The sequence below is a fragment of the Lissotriton vulgaris genome, chromosome 1_1, assembly GCF_964263255.1.
Source record: "Lissotriton vulgaris chromosome 1_1, aLisVul1.2, whole genome shotgun sequence".
Classification (NCBI taxonomy): Eukaryota; Metazoa; Chordata; class Amphibia; order Caudata; family Salamandridae; genus Lissotriton; species Lissotriton vulgaris.
Window position 1 is genome coordinate 1,463,337,456 of NC_141685.1, and position 17,670 is coordinate 1,463,355,125.

Consider the following 17,670-nt stretch of genomic DNA (forward strand, 5'->3'; position numbering starts at 1 on the left):
CACGAGATAATAAAAACAGGTGCTTTTCCACAAACTACTACTACAAGGAAAACAGGACTGGAGATAAGACTCCAAGACTGTGGTTGTGCTACTCTTTAAAAATGGACAGTGCATACTGTGAACCTTGTTGGCTTTTTGGAGATAGAAAACTTTCATCCTATCAGCAAGCATGGGCTAATGGTATAAAAGATTGGCAAGGCATATCTCGAAAAATTAAAGAACATGAAATGACGCACTCACATTTAGCGGCTTGTGCTGTACATGGAAGATGGAGGCAGGATGAGACGATCGATACACAACTGGAATCCGACTACAAAGAGCAGGTCAACTATTGGACACAAATTCTGAGTAGGATCATCGATGTAACACTTCTGTTGTCAACTTGCAATTTACCTTTCAGAGGACATAGAGAAAAACTGAACGAAAAACATGGTGGGAACTTTCTGGCAGTCATTGAACTTTTGAGCAAATATGATCCTGTTCTAAACCATCTGATCACAAGAGAGAGTAGAGTTAAATACTTGAGTCCTGCTATTCAAAATGAGCTGATTGAAATGCTTTCAAATACAGTGCAAAATGAGATCTTAAGTGAAATAAAAAATGCACCATTTTACTCCGTTATAATGGACACAACGCAGGACATTAAAAAAGAAGATCAATTAAGCCTGGTCATCCGATATGTGACACTGTGCCTTAACACTGAGGACATCCCAACTGAAATCAAAATTAATGAAAGCTTTGTTGGTTTCTATAAAATTACAGACCAAAGTGCTGAGGGGATAGCAACAGAACTTGTAAAGCTTGTAGAGGGCAAAGGCCTAATGCTTAATAAATGTAGAGGTCAGGGATATGATGGTGCCAGCACAATGAGTGGTATATATAGTGGAGTGCAAACCAGAATACGGCAGAAAGAACCCAATGCAGTCTATGTACACTGTGCTGCTCATAACCTAAATTTAGTCTTGAATGATGCCTGCATGCACATTCCTGAAATTGCAGAATTTTATGACATTATACAGAAAGTGTATTTATTTTTCAGCCAAAGCATCAAACGTTGGGAACTTCTTACGGTTATAAAAGAGACCACAACTCATTCACAGCCAACACTGAAGAGACTCTGTCCAACACGTTGGGCATCCAGACATGATGCTCTCCATGCTGTACGCTATCGTTTTATGGACATCATGAAAGCACTCACTACAATTGTACTGCAGTCGAAAAAGGTTGAGGAGCGCACAGAAGCTCAGGGTCTTAGGAAGTGCATGGAGACTTTTGAGTTTGTGGTAATGGTTGTAATCCAGTCCAAAGTTCTGGAGACAATAAATATTGTGTCGAAACTGCTTCAGTCTAAAGATCTGGACCTTTTACAAGCATCAAATATGTTAAGTACTGCAGCGAATACGTTTGCCAGTTTCAGAGAACAGTTTGACGATGTTAAAAGCTCAGCATCTTTACTTGCAGCTGCATGGGGAATTCAATTGCATTTCACTCAAAAACGACCACGACGCAAAAAAAAGCACTTCGATGAACTCTGTGAAGACCAAAGGCTGTGCAATCCTGAGGACAATTTTAAGGTGTCTGTGTTTTATGCTAACATAGATATTGTTGTAAATCAGATACAAAATCGTTTTGCTGGTATGAACACCATAATCCAATGCTTCCATTTCATGATGCCTTCAGAAATCCTCAGAGCTAGCGAGGAGGAGTTGTTTGAAGCAGCCATGACCCTGGTAGCTCATTATGAAAAAGACTTGTCCCCAGACTTTCCACAACAACTCATCGCTTTCAAGGCAGTGTTGAAAGAACAAATACAACTTATCTCAGGTGGCACAATAAAGGATCTGGCTGACCTTTTATTTTTGCGAAACCATGCAATTCTGCCCAGTGTTTTGGATGTTGCAACAGCACTGAAACTTTTTCTAACAATTCCAGTTACTGTAGCCAGTGCAGAAAGGTCATTTTCAAAGTTAAAATTAATCAAAAACTACCTCCGAAGCACAATGACGCAGGAAAGGCTGTCGGGGCTTGCAACTTTAAGCATCGAGAGCGATCGAGCCAGAAAAATAAATGTGAAAGCTTTAACAGAAGACTTTGCACGAAGAAAGGCCAAGAGGCAAACATTCTTTCAGTCCAGTACATCTCCCCAGTTCAGTGAACCAAGCATCAGTAGCCTTCAGCCACCAGTCTAATTTGCCAGTCACTCTTCCTGATGTAAGCAGTCTTCAGCCTTGTGTTCACTCTAACTATTGTTTTTAGCTGTATCACCCTTAAAACTCTGCAATACATTTCATCAGGCTCCTGCAAGTACTGTTCCTTCTTCATGTATCTGTCCTGTGAGTGCCATGAGGAAGCTGGAAGCAGTAAGTAATATAGTATTCTGCCAGTATATCAGACTTTAAATATTGTTCGCTTATATATAGGCTACCCTACCTCAGTATTCTGAACATGTATGCGTTTATAGAGGCAAGAAGAGATTTATTCAGATGAACCTGACATATATGCACCCCCTTGACACTTTTCTTTTGCACAGACAAAAGGGCCAATATTTTTGAGTAAACAACTTTGTTTATTTTGCTGCTGAACTTGTTATTGGTCCCTTAAATATTTGCGCCTTTATGCCCAAACTAAAGGGGCATACTTTGTCATAACTGGTTTAATGTTTATGCTCCTAAACTTGTTGTTGTTTTTATCACTCACGTTTAACTATTTGCACCTTTATGCAAAAATAAAAGGGGCATTGTTTGAGTGCCTGGGTTTGATGTTTATGCTGCTAAATTGTTATAACTTTACCAGGCACTTTGAGATATTTATGCCTTCATGCACAAACAAAGGGAATTACTCTGACTAAATAGGTTTAATTTATTTATGCTGCTTTGCTGTCTGCTGTACCTGTTACTGTTTTGATGGTCACTTTGAAAATATTTGAGCCTTCAAAAAGGAAATTGTTAGTTTAAACTGGTTTGATTATTGAATGTGCTGTAGTTGTTGTTTATCAGTTGATTTGAAATATATGTGCCTTTATGCACACACTAAACGGGGAATTCTTTGACTAACCTGGCTTCATTTTTGCATACTGCTGGACTTGTTTTTACCAAGGACTTTGAAGTATGTTCACCTTGATGCAAGAAGAAAGTTGGATTGTTTTGCAAAACATGCTTGATTTATGTATATTGCTGGACGGGTGATTGCTTAATTTTGCACTTTGAAAGTATTTGCACGTTTTCTTTTCCTTTACCAACTAAAGTTTGTATAGATTGTCATTAGGTACTTGCTGCTAATATGGTTTGTTTTTATTCTACATACAGTGTTATTTATGGTGTTGCTTGCACTTGTCTGTAATACATGCACTTTTAATCTTTTATTTAGTCATTGTTTACACTACAGAAATGATAAATTAAAACAAACATCTGCATCAGTGTTCTGAAGCATCCAAACCATTTTCTTCCTCAGCCTGGCTTGTTTGCCTGCCTGTTTTGCAGTGCTTACTAATAAAGACATTATCATTGACATTACTTCCTCAGTTCACGTTATTATCATGCACAACCCTTGACAGTCGCTAGTGTGTGGCATGCACATAATTCAACAGTCTATTTCTCTTGACTTTCGCAGGATACTGAGTTATAGCTGCTGTACTTCTCATGTATATTGTCAGTCGAGTTTTTAAGGAATTGCAGGTTTGGGTTTCTCTTTCAAAGTTTCAAGGTATTGTCAATTCTATATCAGACCCTATATAGTTGTTCTTCAGCCATAGGCAGGTCATGAGACAATAGTATCACTCCTTGGGATTGTTCTGATTGCTGCCTCAGTTACATTATCTGCTTGTGACAGGATTGTTGCAAATGGCATAGCGTGTATGTTGAGAGTGTTTCTCACTAGAACTTACAGAAAGACAATATAGAGGCAGACAATTTAGAGGCATTATATTTAAATGTTGGAGGTTTCAAAGCAAAATATGCCAGATTTCTGCGTGGTGGGGCAAAGTGGTACATGGTGGGCCGCGCCGCCGGGGGGAGGCATGGTGGGCCGCGCCGCGGGGGGGGCCCCCTCCATGTGCTTTGCAGGGGGGCCCCCTCAAGTTTCGTTACGCCACTGGTTTGGTTTGCCCTGTTCCCATCATGCACTGGGACAGGAACAGACTAATTTGCATACAGCCAGGTTCTGAAACTGGGATGGTGCAGTGAGCTAAAAAACGGTGTTGGATCTAGCCCTGATCTCTTGACTGGGTGAGAGCTTTCTGCTTAATTCAGAGACTCTGTCCCTCACCACCCCTTGTTGTAAATATTTTTGTCCACCCTAAGCGTGGAAGGGTATTCTCAGATGTGAGACCCTTGCTCATTGCACCATCAGGATTCAAGCAAACCGGGCCGAAGACGGCTGTAATGCCAGAAACCGGTCCCCGGGAGCTTGTTTCCTTCCCAGTGTAAGAATTGGCTTTTGTAGTTTGGTTTGCCCTGTTCCCATCATGCACTGGGACAGGAACAGACTAATTTGCATACAGCCAGGTTCTGAAACTGGGATGGTGCAGTGAGCTAAAAAACGGTGTTGGATCTAGCCCTGATCTCTTGACTGGGTGAGAGCTTTCTGCTTAATTCAGAGACTCTGTCCCTCACCACCCCTTGTTGTAAATACATGCTCTCTAGGAGCTTGCAACCCCACCACTTCAACCTGCTACCATCACACTAACACCCAAACACCCTGACAGTGACATGAGAAGGATGGGTGGAATGGCAAGGGAGTGAGGATGTTTAGGCGGAAAACTCTGGGTAGGATAGCAGATCATCAAAAGCAGGATATGTATTTCAATGCACTGGGTCACAGGATGTGTTTCTTTTTCTGGACTGGCACTGGCCCACTTACTTCCCAAAAGAAGGAACAAACATTATTTGAATACAAACATTTCAAGACCAGAAACAGCTGCTTGGCTAAGTAATGGGAAAGGATCCCCGTGAGCATTGGGGTAAAGGTATGGTAGTAGGAAAATGGGCACAACCAGTGAAGAAATAGCTACTTTTATCCTCAGGTTGGATAGTCTTGTCTCATGGGATTGGTTAATTTCACTATTCTATGATGAGTTGAAGGAAGGTAGTGAAGCAAGTAAGGACAAAACAGGATTCACATAATCATGAGCTGCCAGATGTTTGTATTCACATATGGAATTTGATGGTTAAAAGAAAACAGAGGTATTGCACATTTTCCAAGAAGACGAACAGGATTGTTATCAGTTTGAGCATCCACAAAGTTATAACTTTGTGGATATTCACAGGCATTCTCATTTTTTTTCTAACTTAACTGGTATACATATTATTAACATTAAAATGTGTTCTAATACGTCTCCTCACATAATGTGAAAAAGCCACAGGTAACTGCACATTTTCTAGAGCTTGTTGGGGGAAGAGATTTCTCAATGCACAAAACATCCCACAGAGAAGAAAAATGAAATACAACTTAAAATGCATATGCAATCTAGCCCAACAGTACCCAGCACATAGTCTACCAACAAGTAATCTGTAAGTTAAGGAGTATGTTTTTGTGAGAAAATGAGCTCAGACCTGCTCCACCCCTGCTCCCACATGTTTTGATTTTGGACTACCCAGTTTTTTGATCTATACTGTGATCAAGTCTCACTAATTGAGTCTCACTCACTGTAAGAGCTGGTAAAATGGACTTAAGTGCTTACCACAAGTGCTTGCCTTTTAACTGAAGGTGTGCAGCAAAACAGCTGGGGTAAGACGCTCTGCATTAGTTACACATGAGCACGTATGCACCTGTACAACCATGTACTGGCTGAGCGAGTTGGACCGCTTTGGACTGCTGTGTAATTCAGGCTAGTATGTGAACAGAGATAGTCTGTCACAGATGGTACCTTTAATTTAATTGATTATGCCCACAACAGAGCTTATATTTTATTTTGACATCCAAAAAGAAATGCCCCATTTCTTGAACTAAAGTGTACGTCTGTAGTGCTTTAATGTGATCTATAGTGCTTCAGGGTAAGTGTGCTGTGCTTTACTGCATTGTCACTGTAGGGAAAAGCTGCATCATGTCAACTTTGTATTGGCCCAACCTGGAGAAATAAATGAAAGTCTCTTCTATAGGTTTAAATTAGTCCCAAGTGCAAATATAAAATTAGCCAGTCCATATTTGCACTACTTCCTATACCAGCAGCGGTCTGTGGCTGGAGTGCTGCCAGGCAGTGATGTGGGGGTGGGGATGGGGATGGAGGGACAGGGTAGGGGGTAGTAAACTACGGAATACGGCCAAATACAGGTAATTAAACATATAAATAAATAAAATTAATGTTGTTGCGCGCACTGCATCGCCAAATTTGATGCAGTGCGCTGAACGAAATTAGTTTTATTTATTTATATGTTTACTTACCTCTATTTGGCCGTATTCTGTAGTTTACTACCCCCACCCTGCCCCTCCCCTGCCCCCACATCACCACCCAGCAGCACTTCCACCACCAACCGCTACTGTCCTATACTTAAAGCGTTGCAGGAATTTCCAGAGTCAGTAATAAATGAGAGACTTTCTTTGAACTACTGTGTTGGCCAAGGGTAATTACTTTGCTGACAAGCAGGTAGATCAAGACTTCCTCTCCCAAAATAGACCCATGTGAGGTGGATTAACCTTCTCCTTGGAGAGGAGGAATGCTACAGCACAAGTAGGTAGAGGAAAAAGCCTCTGAGGATTTTTTTTTTGTGCCGGAAGGTATACCTTCAATGCAATGCACCATGGTGCAAGGCTGCCTGCTTTGGCAACATAGTGCGCCAACACAAGCAGAGGACAGGAATGCACCGTATAATGTTAAATGTGCTGCCTTCCTATCATCTCCTTGTCATGCGTAACATGACATTTTGATAAATCTGACCCTTAGTCTGATGTGATCACTGTATTGTAAATTTACCAGAAAAGAAAGGGTGTATATATTTACAATTAATGAGCTGGCGCAGGCACTGCACAGCCATACCCAATTCTCCTCCCAAAGACTGAGGGAGAAGTGGGTGACCGACCGGGGCTCCAACTGGACGGATAAGCAGTGGGCCGCGATATTAGCGGGCGCTAGAAATATTCCCCGCAACGCGCGGTTTAAAACCATCCAATATTATATCATCCACCGCGCGTATTTGTCTCCTGACAAACTGAATCGCTATTTCAGACTCACTTCGTCGGCGTGTCCCAGATGCGGCCTCCTAGACTCGGACTTCCTGCACGCACTCTGGAGTTGCGCCCACCTCACCCCGTACTGGTCAGCGGTCACTGACACGCTGACGGCAGCCACAGGCGAAACTCTCCCCAAGACGTGGGAAGTATGCCTACTGGGACTCTACAAGAGGGCCAAGCAGACCAAGCTACGGGCGCGCTTTTGGGACTTAGGCCTCATTACGGCTAAACGCCTCATCACGAAACGGTGGAAAAGTGCCACCCCACCGCGCCCCGCGGACTGGCGTCGCTCTCTTGGCAACTGGGCCTGTGCGGAGAGTGTGTCTCTACACAGAGAGGAGACCGCTGGCCTACGGAAATATCCGATCGCCCAAGACTGGGACGCCACCCTGATTGCGTACCATCGGGCGTGCACCCAGGCCGGTATAGAATGCCATCCCGACGCGGACTAGAGGGGGCCCAGTTAATTGCTGTCCGTGCCCCCCCCTCCTTCCCCCCCCACCGCCTGCCCCGACCGCTGTGACCCTCCACAACGAGAGATGTCCCCTGCCGCTCCCCGCCGCTGCCCTTCCCCCCTCACCGCCCCCCCTCCTCCGCCCTGCAGCCGCAGCAACACCATATCCTCAATTACCCCCGCTCCTGCGCAGCCCATATAGGGTGCACCACACATAGCTAGGGTTCTAGATACACTACCACATGCACAAAAACTTGTCCAACAGTTGTTGAAATGTTTCTCCCTCCCCCTCTTCTTTCACTTCCCAGTTATATCTTTTGGTTGACGCAGAGATTGTTAATGCTGTACTCACGCTAATGCTTGATCCCCCCCTCCCCATTTCCGTATCACACAATGCCAGCTGAATGCTTCCAAATACAGAAGGCGGAAATCCAGCGACCCATGTGACGACGGGGGATATGATCCTGCCCTTGCTCACTACTGTACTAATCAGGGAACACAACTTAAAACAATGACTGTTGGATTTAATGACCGCTCTGGTCCTTACGCAGTGCTACGAGCCGCGAGCACTGCAGCACGAGACATTTCCTGGCACTGCCACTTGCGCACCAATGCATCTCCACTGGCTATTGTTTACTTTCACTCATATATGATTGACATGTCATTATGTGCTGCTGGCCGAATGCCGTTTGTAGTAATGCTTCATTGTTATGACATTGTATGACTACTGCTTAACTCATCTGTGAAACTAAATAAAGTTTGGGACCGCTGGTCTTAAAAAAAAAAAAATGAAAGACACCTATGTATTTATGAAATTGGAACAAAATATAGAGTTTAGAAACAGTCGATATTTGGACATTTCTGAAAATTGTGAGTACCCATACTAGCATGAGACTTATAGGTCATTTTCAAAATGACTTATTTTTTACACATTGTCTTTCATTTGAAAGGCAGAAATGCATCGAAAGTCAATAGGTAATACCAGTTGATCTACTATTCTGTGTTACCCTAAATCTCCCGATAAAAAGGGTACCTCACTTGTAAGCCTAGTGCCCGTGACAGGAAACGGTCCAAAACGCAACGTAGACAAGCTTTATTTTTACAGTGAAAACTGATCCTTTTTTTGCAAAGTGCCTAGCAGTAGATTTTGAACTCTAGCTCTGCTAGCACCTAGGGAAACCTAGCAAACCTATACATTTTGTAAAACTAGACACCCATGGAAATACAGGATGGGGTGACTTGACTGGCTTTCACCAGGTTATGTCACCCAGAATCCCTTGCAAACCTAAACATTTGTCCCAAAAAACTTTTTTTTCACATTTCTGTGGTGGAAAATTCTGGAATCTGTGTGGATCCACAAAATTTGACCCACCCCGCGCTCCCTAAAGTCTGCCGAGAAAAATGGTACCTCGCTTGTGTGGGTGGTCTTAGGAACCGAGACAGGAAATGGCCCAAAACGCAACGTGGACACACCACATTTTCATGGTGAAAACTGACCCTTTTTTTGCAAAGTGCCTAGCTGTGGGTTTTAATCCTTAACTCTGCCAGCACCTAAGGAAACCTAGCAAACCGATACATTTTTGAAAACTAGACACCCAGGGGAATCCAGGATGGAGTGATTTGACTGGCTCTCGCCAGGCAATTTTTATGTCGCCTCAATACATTTTGGGCCCTTGCCTGTCGTAGGTACTAGGGCCTCCCGCAAAAGTCAGGCACCATTTTTATTGAGTGGCCTGGCGAAACACTGGGTGATAGGAAATTTGTGTCAGCCCGGTGATGCCACCACTGTCCCACACAAAAATGTGCGGAAAAAGTGATTTTTTTCAGCTAAATTTGAGGTTTGCAGGGGATTCTGGGTGAGAAAACATTGTGTAATCCACGCAAGCCATACCTCCCTGGAATTTCCAGGGTGTCTAGTTTTCAGAAATGTGTGGGTTTGGTAGGTTTCGTTTAGCTGGCCGCTGAGCACGGGGCCAAAATGCCAGGTGACCCCCTTGAAAAACCAGATTGTTTTGTGACAGGAAATTTTGATGTCGCCTCAATACGTTTTGGGCCCTTGCCTGTTGCGGTTACTTGGGCCTCCCACACGAGTGAGGTACCATTTTTATTGGGAGACCTAGGGGCACGCTGGGTGGTAGGAAATTTGTGTCAGCCCGGTGATGCCACAACTTTCCCACACAAAAATGTGTGAAAAAAGTTATTTTTTTCAGATAAATTTGAGGTTTGCAGGTTATTCTGGGTTAGAAAACGTTGCTTGATCCACGCAAACCATACCTCCCTGGAATCCCCCAGGGTGTCTAGTTTTTGAGAAATGTGTGGGTTTGGTACGTTTCCCTAGTTGGCCGCCGAGCACGGGGCCAAAAACTCAGGTGACCCCCCTTGCAAAACGAGTTCATTTTGTGATAGTCAATTTTGATGTTGCCTCAATAAGTTTTGGGCCCTTGCCTGTTACGGGTACTAGTGCCACCAACACGAGTGAGGCACCATTTTTATCGGGAGACCTGGGGAAATACTGGGTGGTAGGACATTTGTGTCAGCCCGGATCGTCATTTCACTGAAACGCGGGGCCTCAGAAGCTGGGGAAGCTCCCGGCCGTCCTGTGCACCGAAGGGGTTAAGCCTGGCAAGCAGGTGGACTTCGCAGGTGGAAATGGCTGTTTAAAACTGCACACACAGGCTTTGCAGGGGCAGTGGCAGGCCTGAGACATGTTTGAAGGGCTACACATGTGGGTGACACAATCAGTGTTGCAGGCCCACTAGTAGCGTTTGAGTTTTAGGCCCCGGGCACATGTATTGAACAGTACTAGAGACTTATCAGTTAATCGAATATGCCAATCATGGAGAAAACAAATACCATTTTATTACAGATACATGCACTTTAGCATTGGACAGCAGTAAAAAAGTGTCCTAAAGCCAGCAAAAGCGAAGCCAAAAATAGAGGAGGAACCAGGCAAAGGTTTGGGATAACCCCGCAAAATGACCATCTCCAACACACCATAACAAGGATGGTGGGTTAGAAAGAGACAATCCTTTGTCATGTATACATTATTATGCAGAGCTTCAAAGATTACCCTATGAAATTATAAATTGGCTGGGGATTTTAAGCGTCACAGACTCACCTAACATAATTTCATTACAAGACCGGAGGCTACCATTATAATGTTACCAACGGGGTGGTGTATGAGCACCTATTGTTGGAAAAAGTATCAATTGATAGAATACATGATATCAGTCGTCCTTTGCAATATATAGGTGGTTTAATTTGTATAATACAAAGGCGGGTAACTGTCATGGTATTGTATCTTGTAACCAAAGAATGTGTACCTGTGATGCACATCTCAACATTAGACGTCAAAAGTGAACCTTGAGACCCTCATCAGACGGAGAGCCGTGGCATCCCAGCATTTAGACCCGTGGCGTTATTTGAGTTCCAATCCCTTTTCAATTGATATCGTCTTGGCTGTGGGAGCTTTGCTTCATCACAAGTTACTGTGATGTCCTTGGAGCCTGATTTTAATATTTGAAGTGGTCCTTCTTGAATAATGTTAGAACAACATGGAGTCGCATAAAGGAACAATACGCCACCGAAATGTATCACAGGCACAACGGATATCATCAAAGGGAGTACACTGTATTTAGAGAAGGGAAACAGCCAAAATGGTATTAAATGAATAGTCATTGAGAAATTACATCACTCTGTCTATCAATCTGATGTGCATCTGAGACTCAATAAGAAAGAACAATGTTCAAAGAGTAACGCATGTCACTAGTTTTAGGCTTAATTATGAATTACATGGTACCGAGGTTCTTTTTTCCGTTTTCGGTTAAATCGCACCAGTACTGTGCAATTACGAGTAAACATCCACTAAATGGAGAATTACTGTGGGGCCGAGCTTTCGAGCCATAAAAACACACAGAATCCCTTATTCTTTACGAATTTACCAAATACATTTGCTGCTGTGAACAGGTGGTTTATGTATGCAGGAGCAGATGTGGAGGGCGAAGCATAGGGAAGGGGGAGGACTGAGAGGGAAGAGGATTTTTTGTTTAAGGGTATGCGCTGAATGCTTCCCTCTTTTAGAAAAAAACAGCATAATACTTGGCTGCTGCTGCAGCTACAGTCTCATACACTTTTTCCGACCACTTTTTCTTACAGGAAAATTCCAGTTATGTTCTTCAGCACCAGTAAATAGGCGTGCAAAATGAATGCATGCACACAGGCCCTATAAGGGCCAAAATGGTGAAATACTGTTGCTCTTAGTCTGACGAAAAAAATATTTGACTTTCTATCCGAATACATTACCACTGTATACCCCACAATCATCATGACTTGGAAATGGATAAAGGCTTGATCACATACAAGGACTACAGTATTTCCAACTCTATCCAATGACTTTGGTCACATCTTTTTCTCACACAGCTCGCCTACTTACTGGCCCTCATTGTGAGTTTACTGTAATACAGTAGTTTGTAGTTTTATACTGGAAATTGGAGCATAACAATTGAAACTGATTTTCAATAAGCCATGCGCTGCATGTTTTGATCTTTTTTCCTGGCTTTTAGTTTGATGATGTGATCATTGTCAGACAACTCGAGTTTCTGATCGGATGTAAAAATGTTCGCGTTGGAGTTAGAATTTAACCCGTTGCAAGTAATGAGGAACTGAATATCTAACAATAACAATCACCAGCACACTGACCAGGGGTTGCTTAGGGAACCTAGACCTACTGAGTCCAACCTGGGGTTTGAATATGCAGATTATGGGTGGCATGCCCTAGACCTCTGCACCACTAATACTGCATATGTAACTGTGATGAATTTGGTGGAGCTGGTCACACGTGGAGGTCCGGGGGGGGGGGGGGGGGGGGCATACAAATGTCCATGCAAATGTACTTTTGTGAACTGGGTTCAGAGTGATGCATGTTATGTGCCTAAATACTAATGAATGGTGATTTTAGAAGGGGCATTCTGTAATCACCCTGATGGGAGTGCTTCAAAATTAAGAATCTATTGTCATGCAAGTATGGGTTATATTCTTGCAAATAATTATTATTAGGAAATATGGGCTTGCGGTGCGAAGTCTTTATGAGGGTGCAAACGGCCCAATTCTCAGAATCAGACCGTTTGTGAACGCAAAAAGTCATTTCCAAATGTACAAACACCAAATGGCAATTAGGTAGCCTGTTACCAAATTGCAACTTAGGTTTGTGAATGGGTATTTATTAGGGGCGTGTATAGGGACTCTCTTCCAAATACCGATTTGCATTGGTATGTATGAATGTCTTGCAACCCAAATGCATTCGCAAAACATTTGCACTGTACAGCCAACTCAAAGTTGGTGATAACCCACCCATAACTGATGCTTGTATTCTTTTAAACAATTATTGAAAAGAAATGTGCATACTGTAGTTGATTTCAGCATCTGCTAAAATCTGATACCATAGAATCGCAATTTAACTTCTGCTATAACTATGCCCTATTCTGAGTTTGCTTTTACAAAAATGGGCCATAACATGTGGATATTGGTGCATTACTGCACGAAAATTCGCCGTCCCTGTATTTTTACCTAGGTATATTTTGGCAGGTGTGACCTGCTGAAATTTAACAGGGGAAAATTACGGTGGTGTTTTGCTGGCCTTAAAACGTGGACTTTTCGAATTTTGTTGTAACAGAGTTTTTTTCTTAATGAATGCCTTAAAATGACTTAATCTTTGATTTTTCAATGCAATTATTAAAAGGAAAGGTGTACATTGTAGCTTTATAGCCTGCTGCCAAGGGCTATACCAATTGTTAATGCACACAAACCAGAGTTGCAGCTTGGTCCCAGTGTAACCCAAGGCACTGAAGGTAGAATGTTCTAAATTAGACAGAAACAGAAAGGCAAATAGTGGAATGTTGAAGCAGAAGGTCTATACCAACCATTATTGGCTCTGAGCACTCCATTGCACTTAATGAAAGCTTTTAACATTCCAATGTCATAATAGAATGTAAATGACTTTTGAAACAAATGCACATGATTGACAATCATGTATTATGACTTGTCCAAACATTCAAGAAATAAAATGTCATTTTCTCTCTTGCTAATGAAACAATAAGATATGCACTCAGTTATTATGATTGTCATTTAAGTTGCAGATCACTATAGCTGTCGTTCTTATGACAAATCCTATTAATTAAGATTGCATGTGGAGGAGCTGCCCGTATTTTTTTACATTTCTACATGCCATTTGGGAGGGAAAGAAGTGTTCATAACTGACTTTTTCTTCTGTTAGGATGGCAAATGAATATGGAAGTAGTAGCAGACGAAGTGCAGCTCACAATCGTATCACAAGCAAAGGCAACATTTTCTGTAATTGTGTACAACAAGACTCAGTCATCAGGAGATGAGCTCCTGCACAAGCTCCCATCTATCCAAGTGGTAAGTGTGGATTGGAATATTTTGATAGTTTTCTCAACCTTTCCATAGGTATATGTCATCTGCTTGAAATCATCAAAACCACAGAATAAAATAAAGGTTGTACCAAAGGGGATGATGGACGGAGCGATTTAGCAAATCAAACACTCACCCCCAGTCAAATGATCTGGGCTTAATCCATCATCATTCTTTAGCTCACTCCACCACCCCAGTTCAGACATGGCCATATGCAAATCAGTCTGACCCTGTGCTTCATGGGAACAGTCCAGCCCGAACTGCCAAGCCATGTCTAATAAAGGTAAGCCACCGAAAAGTGTCATTCTTTCTGCTACACCTACACCACCTGCAGAGTTGGACAGTGAAGGCTAAATACAATATTTTCATAAAAAATAAGACTGCCCAACCATGATAGGCATTCTTTTAATCCACGGCACGAGGTGTGTATTCATAAAGCTCCTGACAAATAGAAAGATGTATACGTTTGTTGAGCTCCCGTAATCTCATCTATTTGAAAAATTTACAGAGCAACATATTCTTATGAAACCTCGTAAGCCATCTTTATGGACAGTTTAGATCACCATGGCGCCAGCAGCAGATGTTACTTTGCCCACAGCATAAAAATCAATACCTCTGACCTGATTTGTGCTGTGAAACAAACAGCAAACCTGGTTATGTTTTCAGTGCACATGCAGATTACCGCATATAAATTACCAGCTCAATGTATTTAATGGTCAAGTCATTAGATACATAATGCTTTTTCTGTGAACTGAGGGGCTCATTCTGATGGCGGAAGGACCTCCACCGCCGGGCCAGCGGTGGCGGTCCTTCCCCCATCATACAGAAAATCCCCACCGCCAAATTAGGATGGCGGAGGGAATCCCAATTTTTCCGTGGCAGACGGAAAGTCTGTCCGCCGTGGTTCCGCAAGGCGGTCCTTTTCCGCCCTCCTTGCGGAACCCTGAACCAGCGCAACATTGCCGCTGTGCCATTCAGGCAACGCTGTAGGGATTTTGGTATCCCTTTCCACCTGCAAAAAAGACAGGCAGAGACTGGCTTTGGGGACCAATGCGGGCCCCCTGTGTGTGTTGGGGGGAGCACTGGGGTAGTCCCATGCACCAAGTGGCAAGCACCGTGTGGTGCCTGCCACATGGTGCAGGGAAATGCAGCACAAGCACCTTTAACATTGCGGACAGTGCTGCAACCAGCATCGCCCACAATGTTAAAGGCCCATCGTAGTCGTTAGACAGCCACATGTCTGGCGGGCAGTCCCATTCACCGCTACGTAATCACCCCCTTAGTTTTTTTTTCCAGATAGGTAAAATCAACCATGGAAAAAAACATTACTGCACTTACCGTTTTTTAAATTGACTCATATTTGCCTCCTGATGCCAAGTTTTGTGTGTTAATATGGGGAATAACATGCAAGTGTTTTAGAACAATTTATTTTTCCCACCACCGACGTGTGAAATGTCAGAAGGGAGAGAAAATTCCTTGCTAAAACTCTTGCAGGTGATACACGGAGGAATATTCAAACGGTGATTGTGCAGGTCCAGGAGCAATTTACGCTTTTAGTTTAAGTAGGAGATGTAACACTTAATACGGTGATATTCAAGTGTGTAGGCACTTTTATTATGCTATGTTGTGTATCTTATATTATTTATGCTGTTTATGTTATGTGTATATGTATAGCATGCAACTCACCTGGATGGTATGCTGGCACTGGAGCAGAAGCTATATGGGGTGAGACCATGGTCGGGCTAGGTAAACAGATAGTTCTTTCGTTTCTTGTGTAATTCAATAACATAAAAGTTGGCTCTGATGTGCAGGGGCAGGTCGTTGCAGGACTTTAGTAGCAATATTAGAGAAGGCACAACCACTGTGCTTGTGAATAGGAGTCCAACTCAGCAGTGGTATCCAATAGGTTTGAGGAGGTTTATGCAGTTGTTGAGGTGTGTGGGGCCAATGTTGCTCAAGGCTTTGTACATGAGGACTTTCAATAGTATTTGTTTGGGGATTGAGAATCAGTGGAGCTTTTTGAGGTGAGGGGAGCTGTGAGTATGGGGTAGGTGGATGAGAGTGAGCCTGGCCACTGAGCCTTGTATGGTCTGGAGTCTTCTGGTCAGTGGAGCGTTGATTCCATAATAGAGTGTGTTGCCATAGTCCAGCTTGCTGGTGATGAAGGCTTGGGTGAAGGTTCTGCCAGTGTTGGCAAGAAGCCATTTGAAGATATTCTCGAGCATCTTCCATGTTTGTTAGCAGGAGATGCCGATTTTGTTCCGCTGGCCAACCATGGTGAGTTACTTGTTGATTAGTGAGTCAGACGTAAATGTGTATTTCACAAAATAATTTACAGAAAACAAGCAGCCAACAATAAATGCATGCACCATTAAAAAAAATCAAAAGTATAAAAAATGTAAAACATGGCAATTAATTCATATAAAAACAATTAACAAAATTAATTATCTAGACACAATATTTTCTTTACAGGGTCCCTTAAAAATCCAGTCACCGATAAACAAATACGTTCTGTAGTGAGTATATGTAGAAACATTAAATCAAGTCTACATTTAATAATACATTTATGTTGAAGAGCAGAATAAAAATCGCAAAAAAAGATAATGAAGGCTATCTTTTTGTTTGAAAAGTTATTACAACATCAAGCAGGGAGATGCTCCACCAATGACAACTGCTTGGGGACCACAAGCAGTTGGTGTAGCATCCCCAGAACAAATCTTGTTAGGACGTAATGCCAATAGCATTTGTCAACAAAACTCAAATAAGGCTTGATAAGCACAGTTGTTTTAAGTATAACAAACACCTGCACCAAACCTTTATGAAATTCTAAAGCCTCCTGGTCAGATTTTCTATGGGCAAAGAAATTCTCCTTAATCGAATCTATATTTGACTTTCAGATAAATTCTGGAGCTGTAAACAGCTCAGACCACCCAAGAGCCTGAAAACCCTCTTGCATGAATTTCAGCCATGCAATACTCTTCCAAAAATTTAGAGAGAGACAATCCCTCAGAAATAGCCATTTCAACTCAAGTTCTGGGTTAATCCATATCGCCAGCCATTTTAAAAGAGGTCAGTTGGTGATTCATTCTACTATATATCCCATCCCTACCTCTTCATGGACAAAGAAAATGAATGCACCATTTGACACGGCCAGCAATTGATTCAAATATAGGTTCTACACCACTTGAAGCTGAGAAAAACCAACACATCCCCACAGTTCGCTACCATATACTACCGAAGACTACATTTAGCAGTGAAGATCTTCAGAAGTGTTTGAACAGGTTTTTTCCTGAGCCTGGCAGCAGAATCAAAGATTGCACCCACTGTCCTCCTAAAGAGTGACCATGTGGACAAAATCAAAGGATGCCTAGTTCCCTTCTGATAAAACAAAACCCGAGATAAATAAACAAGGAGAACCTTATGATATTCATTCTCTTTATAGTGTATCTTCTGCTCCGTGTAGATCCCAGACCCATAACCATATTATGTGACTTCCCACAAATAAGTAGAGAGGCTGAGAGAGTCCATCAATTTTACAAGCAAGCATATTACCCATTCGGGGTAGATCAAGGTCCACCTGCATGAAATGGCCCTTCAAGATGATTGATATATAATGTGAATAA

The 17,670-nt window shown here is 42.6% G+C and overlaps 1 protein-coding gene across 1 annotated transcript in view; it reads left to right on the forward strand.

Moving 5' to 3' along the window:
* IL17REL (interleukin 17 receptor E like) overlaps positions 1–17,670 on the forward strand; it is a 687,219-nt gene that overhangs the window by 489,539 nt on the left and 180,010 nt on the right. Inside the window, exon 13 of the mRNA XM_086967317.1 lies at positions 13,890–14,035. Coding sequence (XP_086823443.1) covers positions 13,890–14,035 — 146 coding nt within the window. The remainder of the gene's footprint in view (positions 1–13,889; positions 14,036–17,670) is intronic.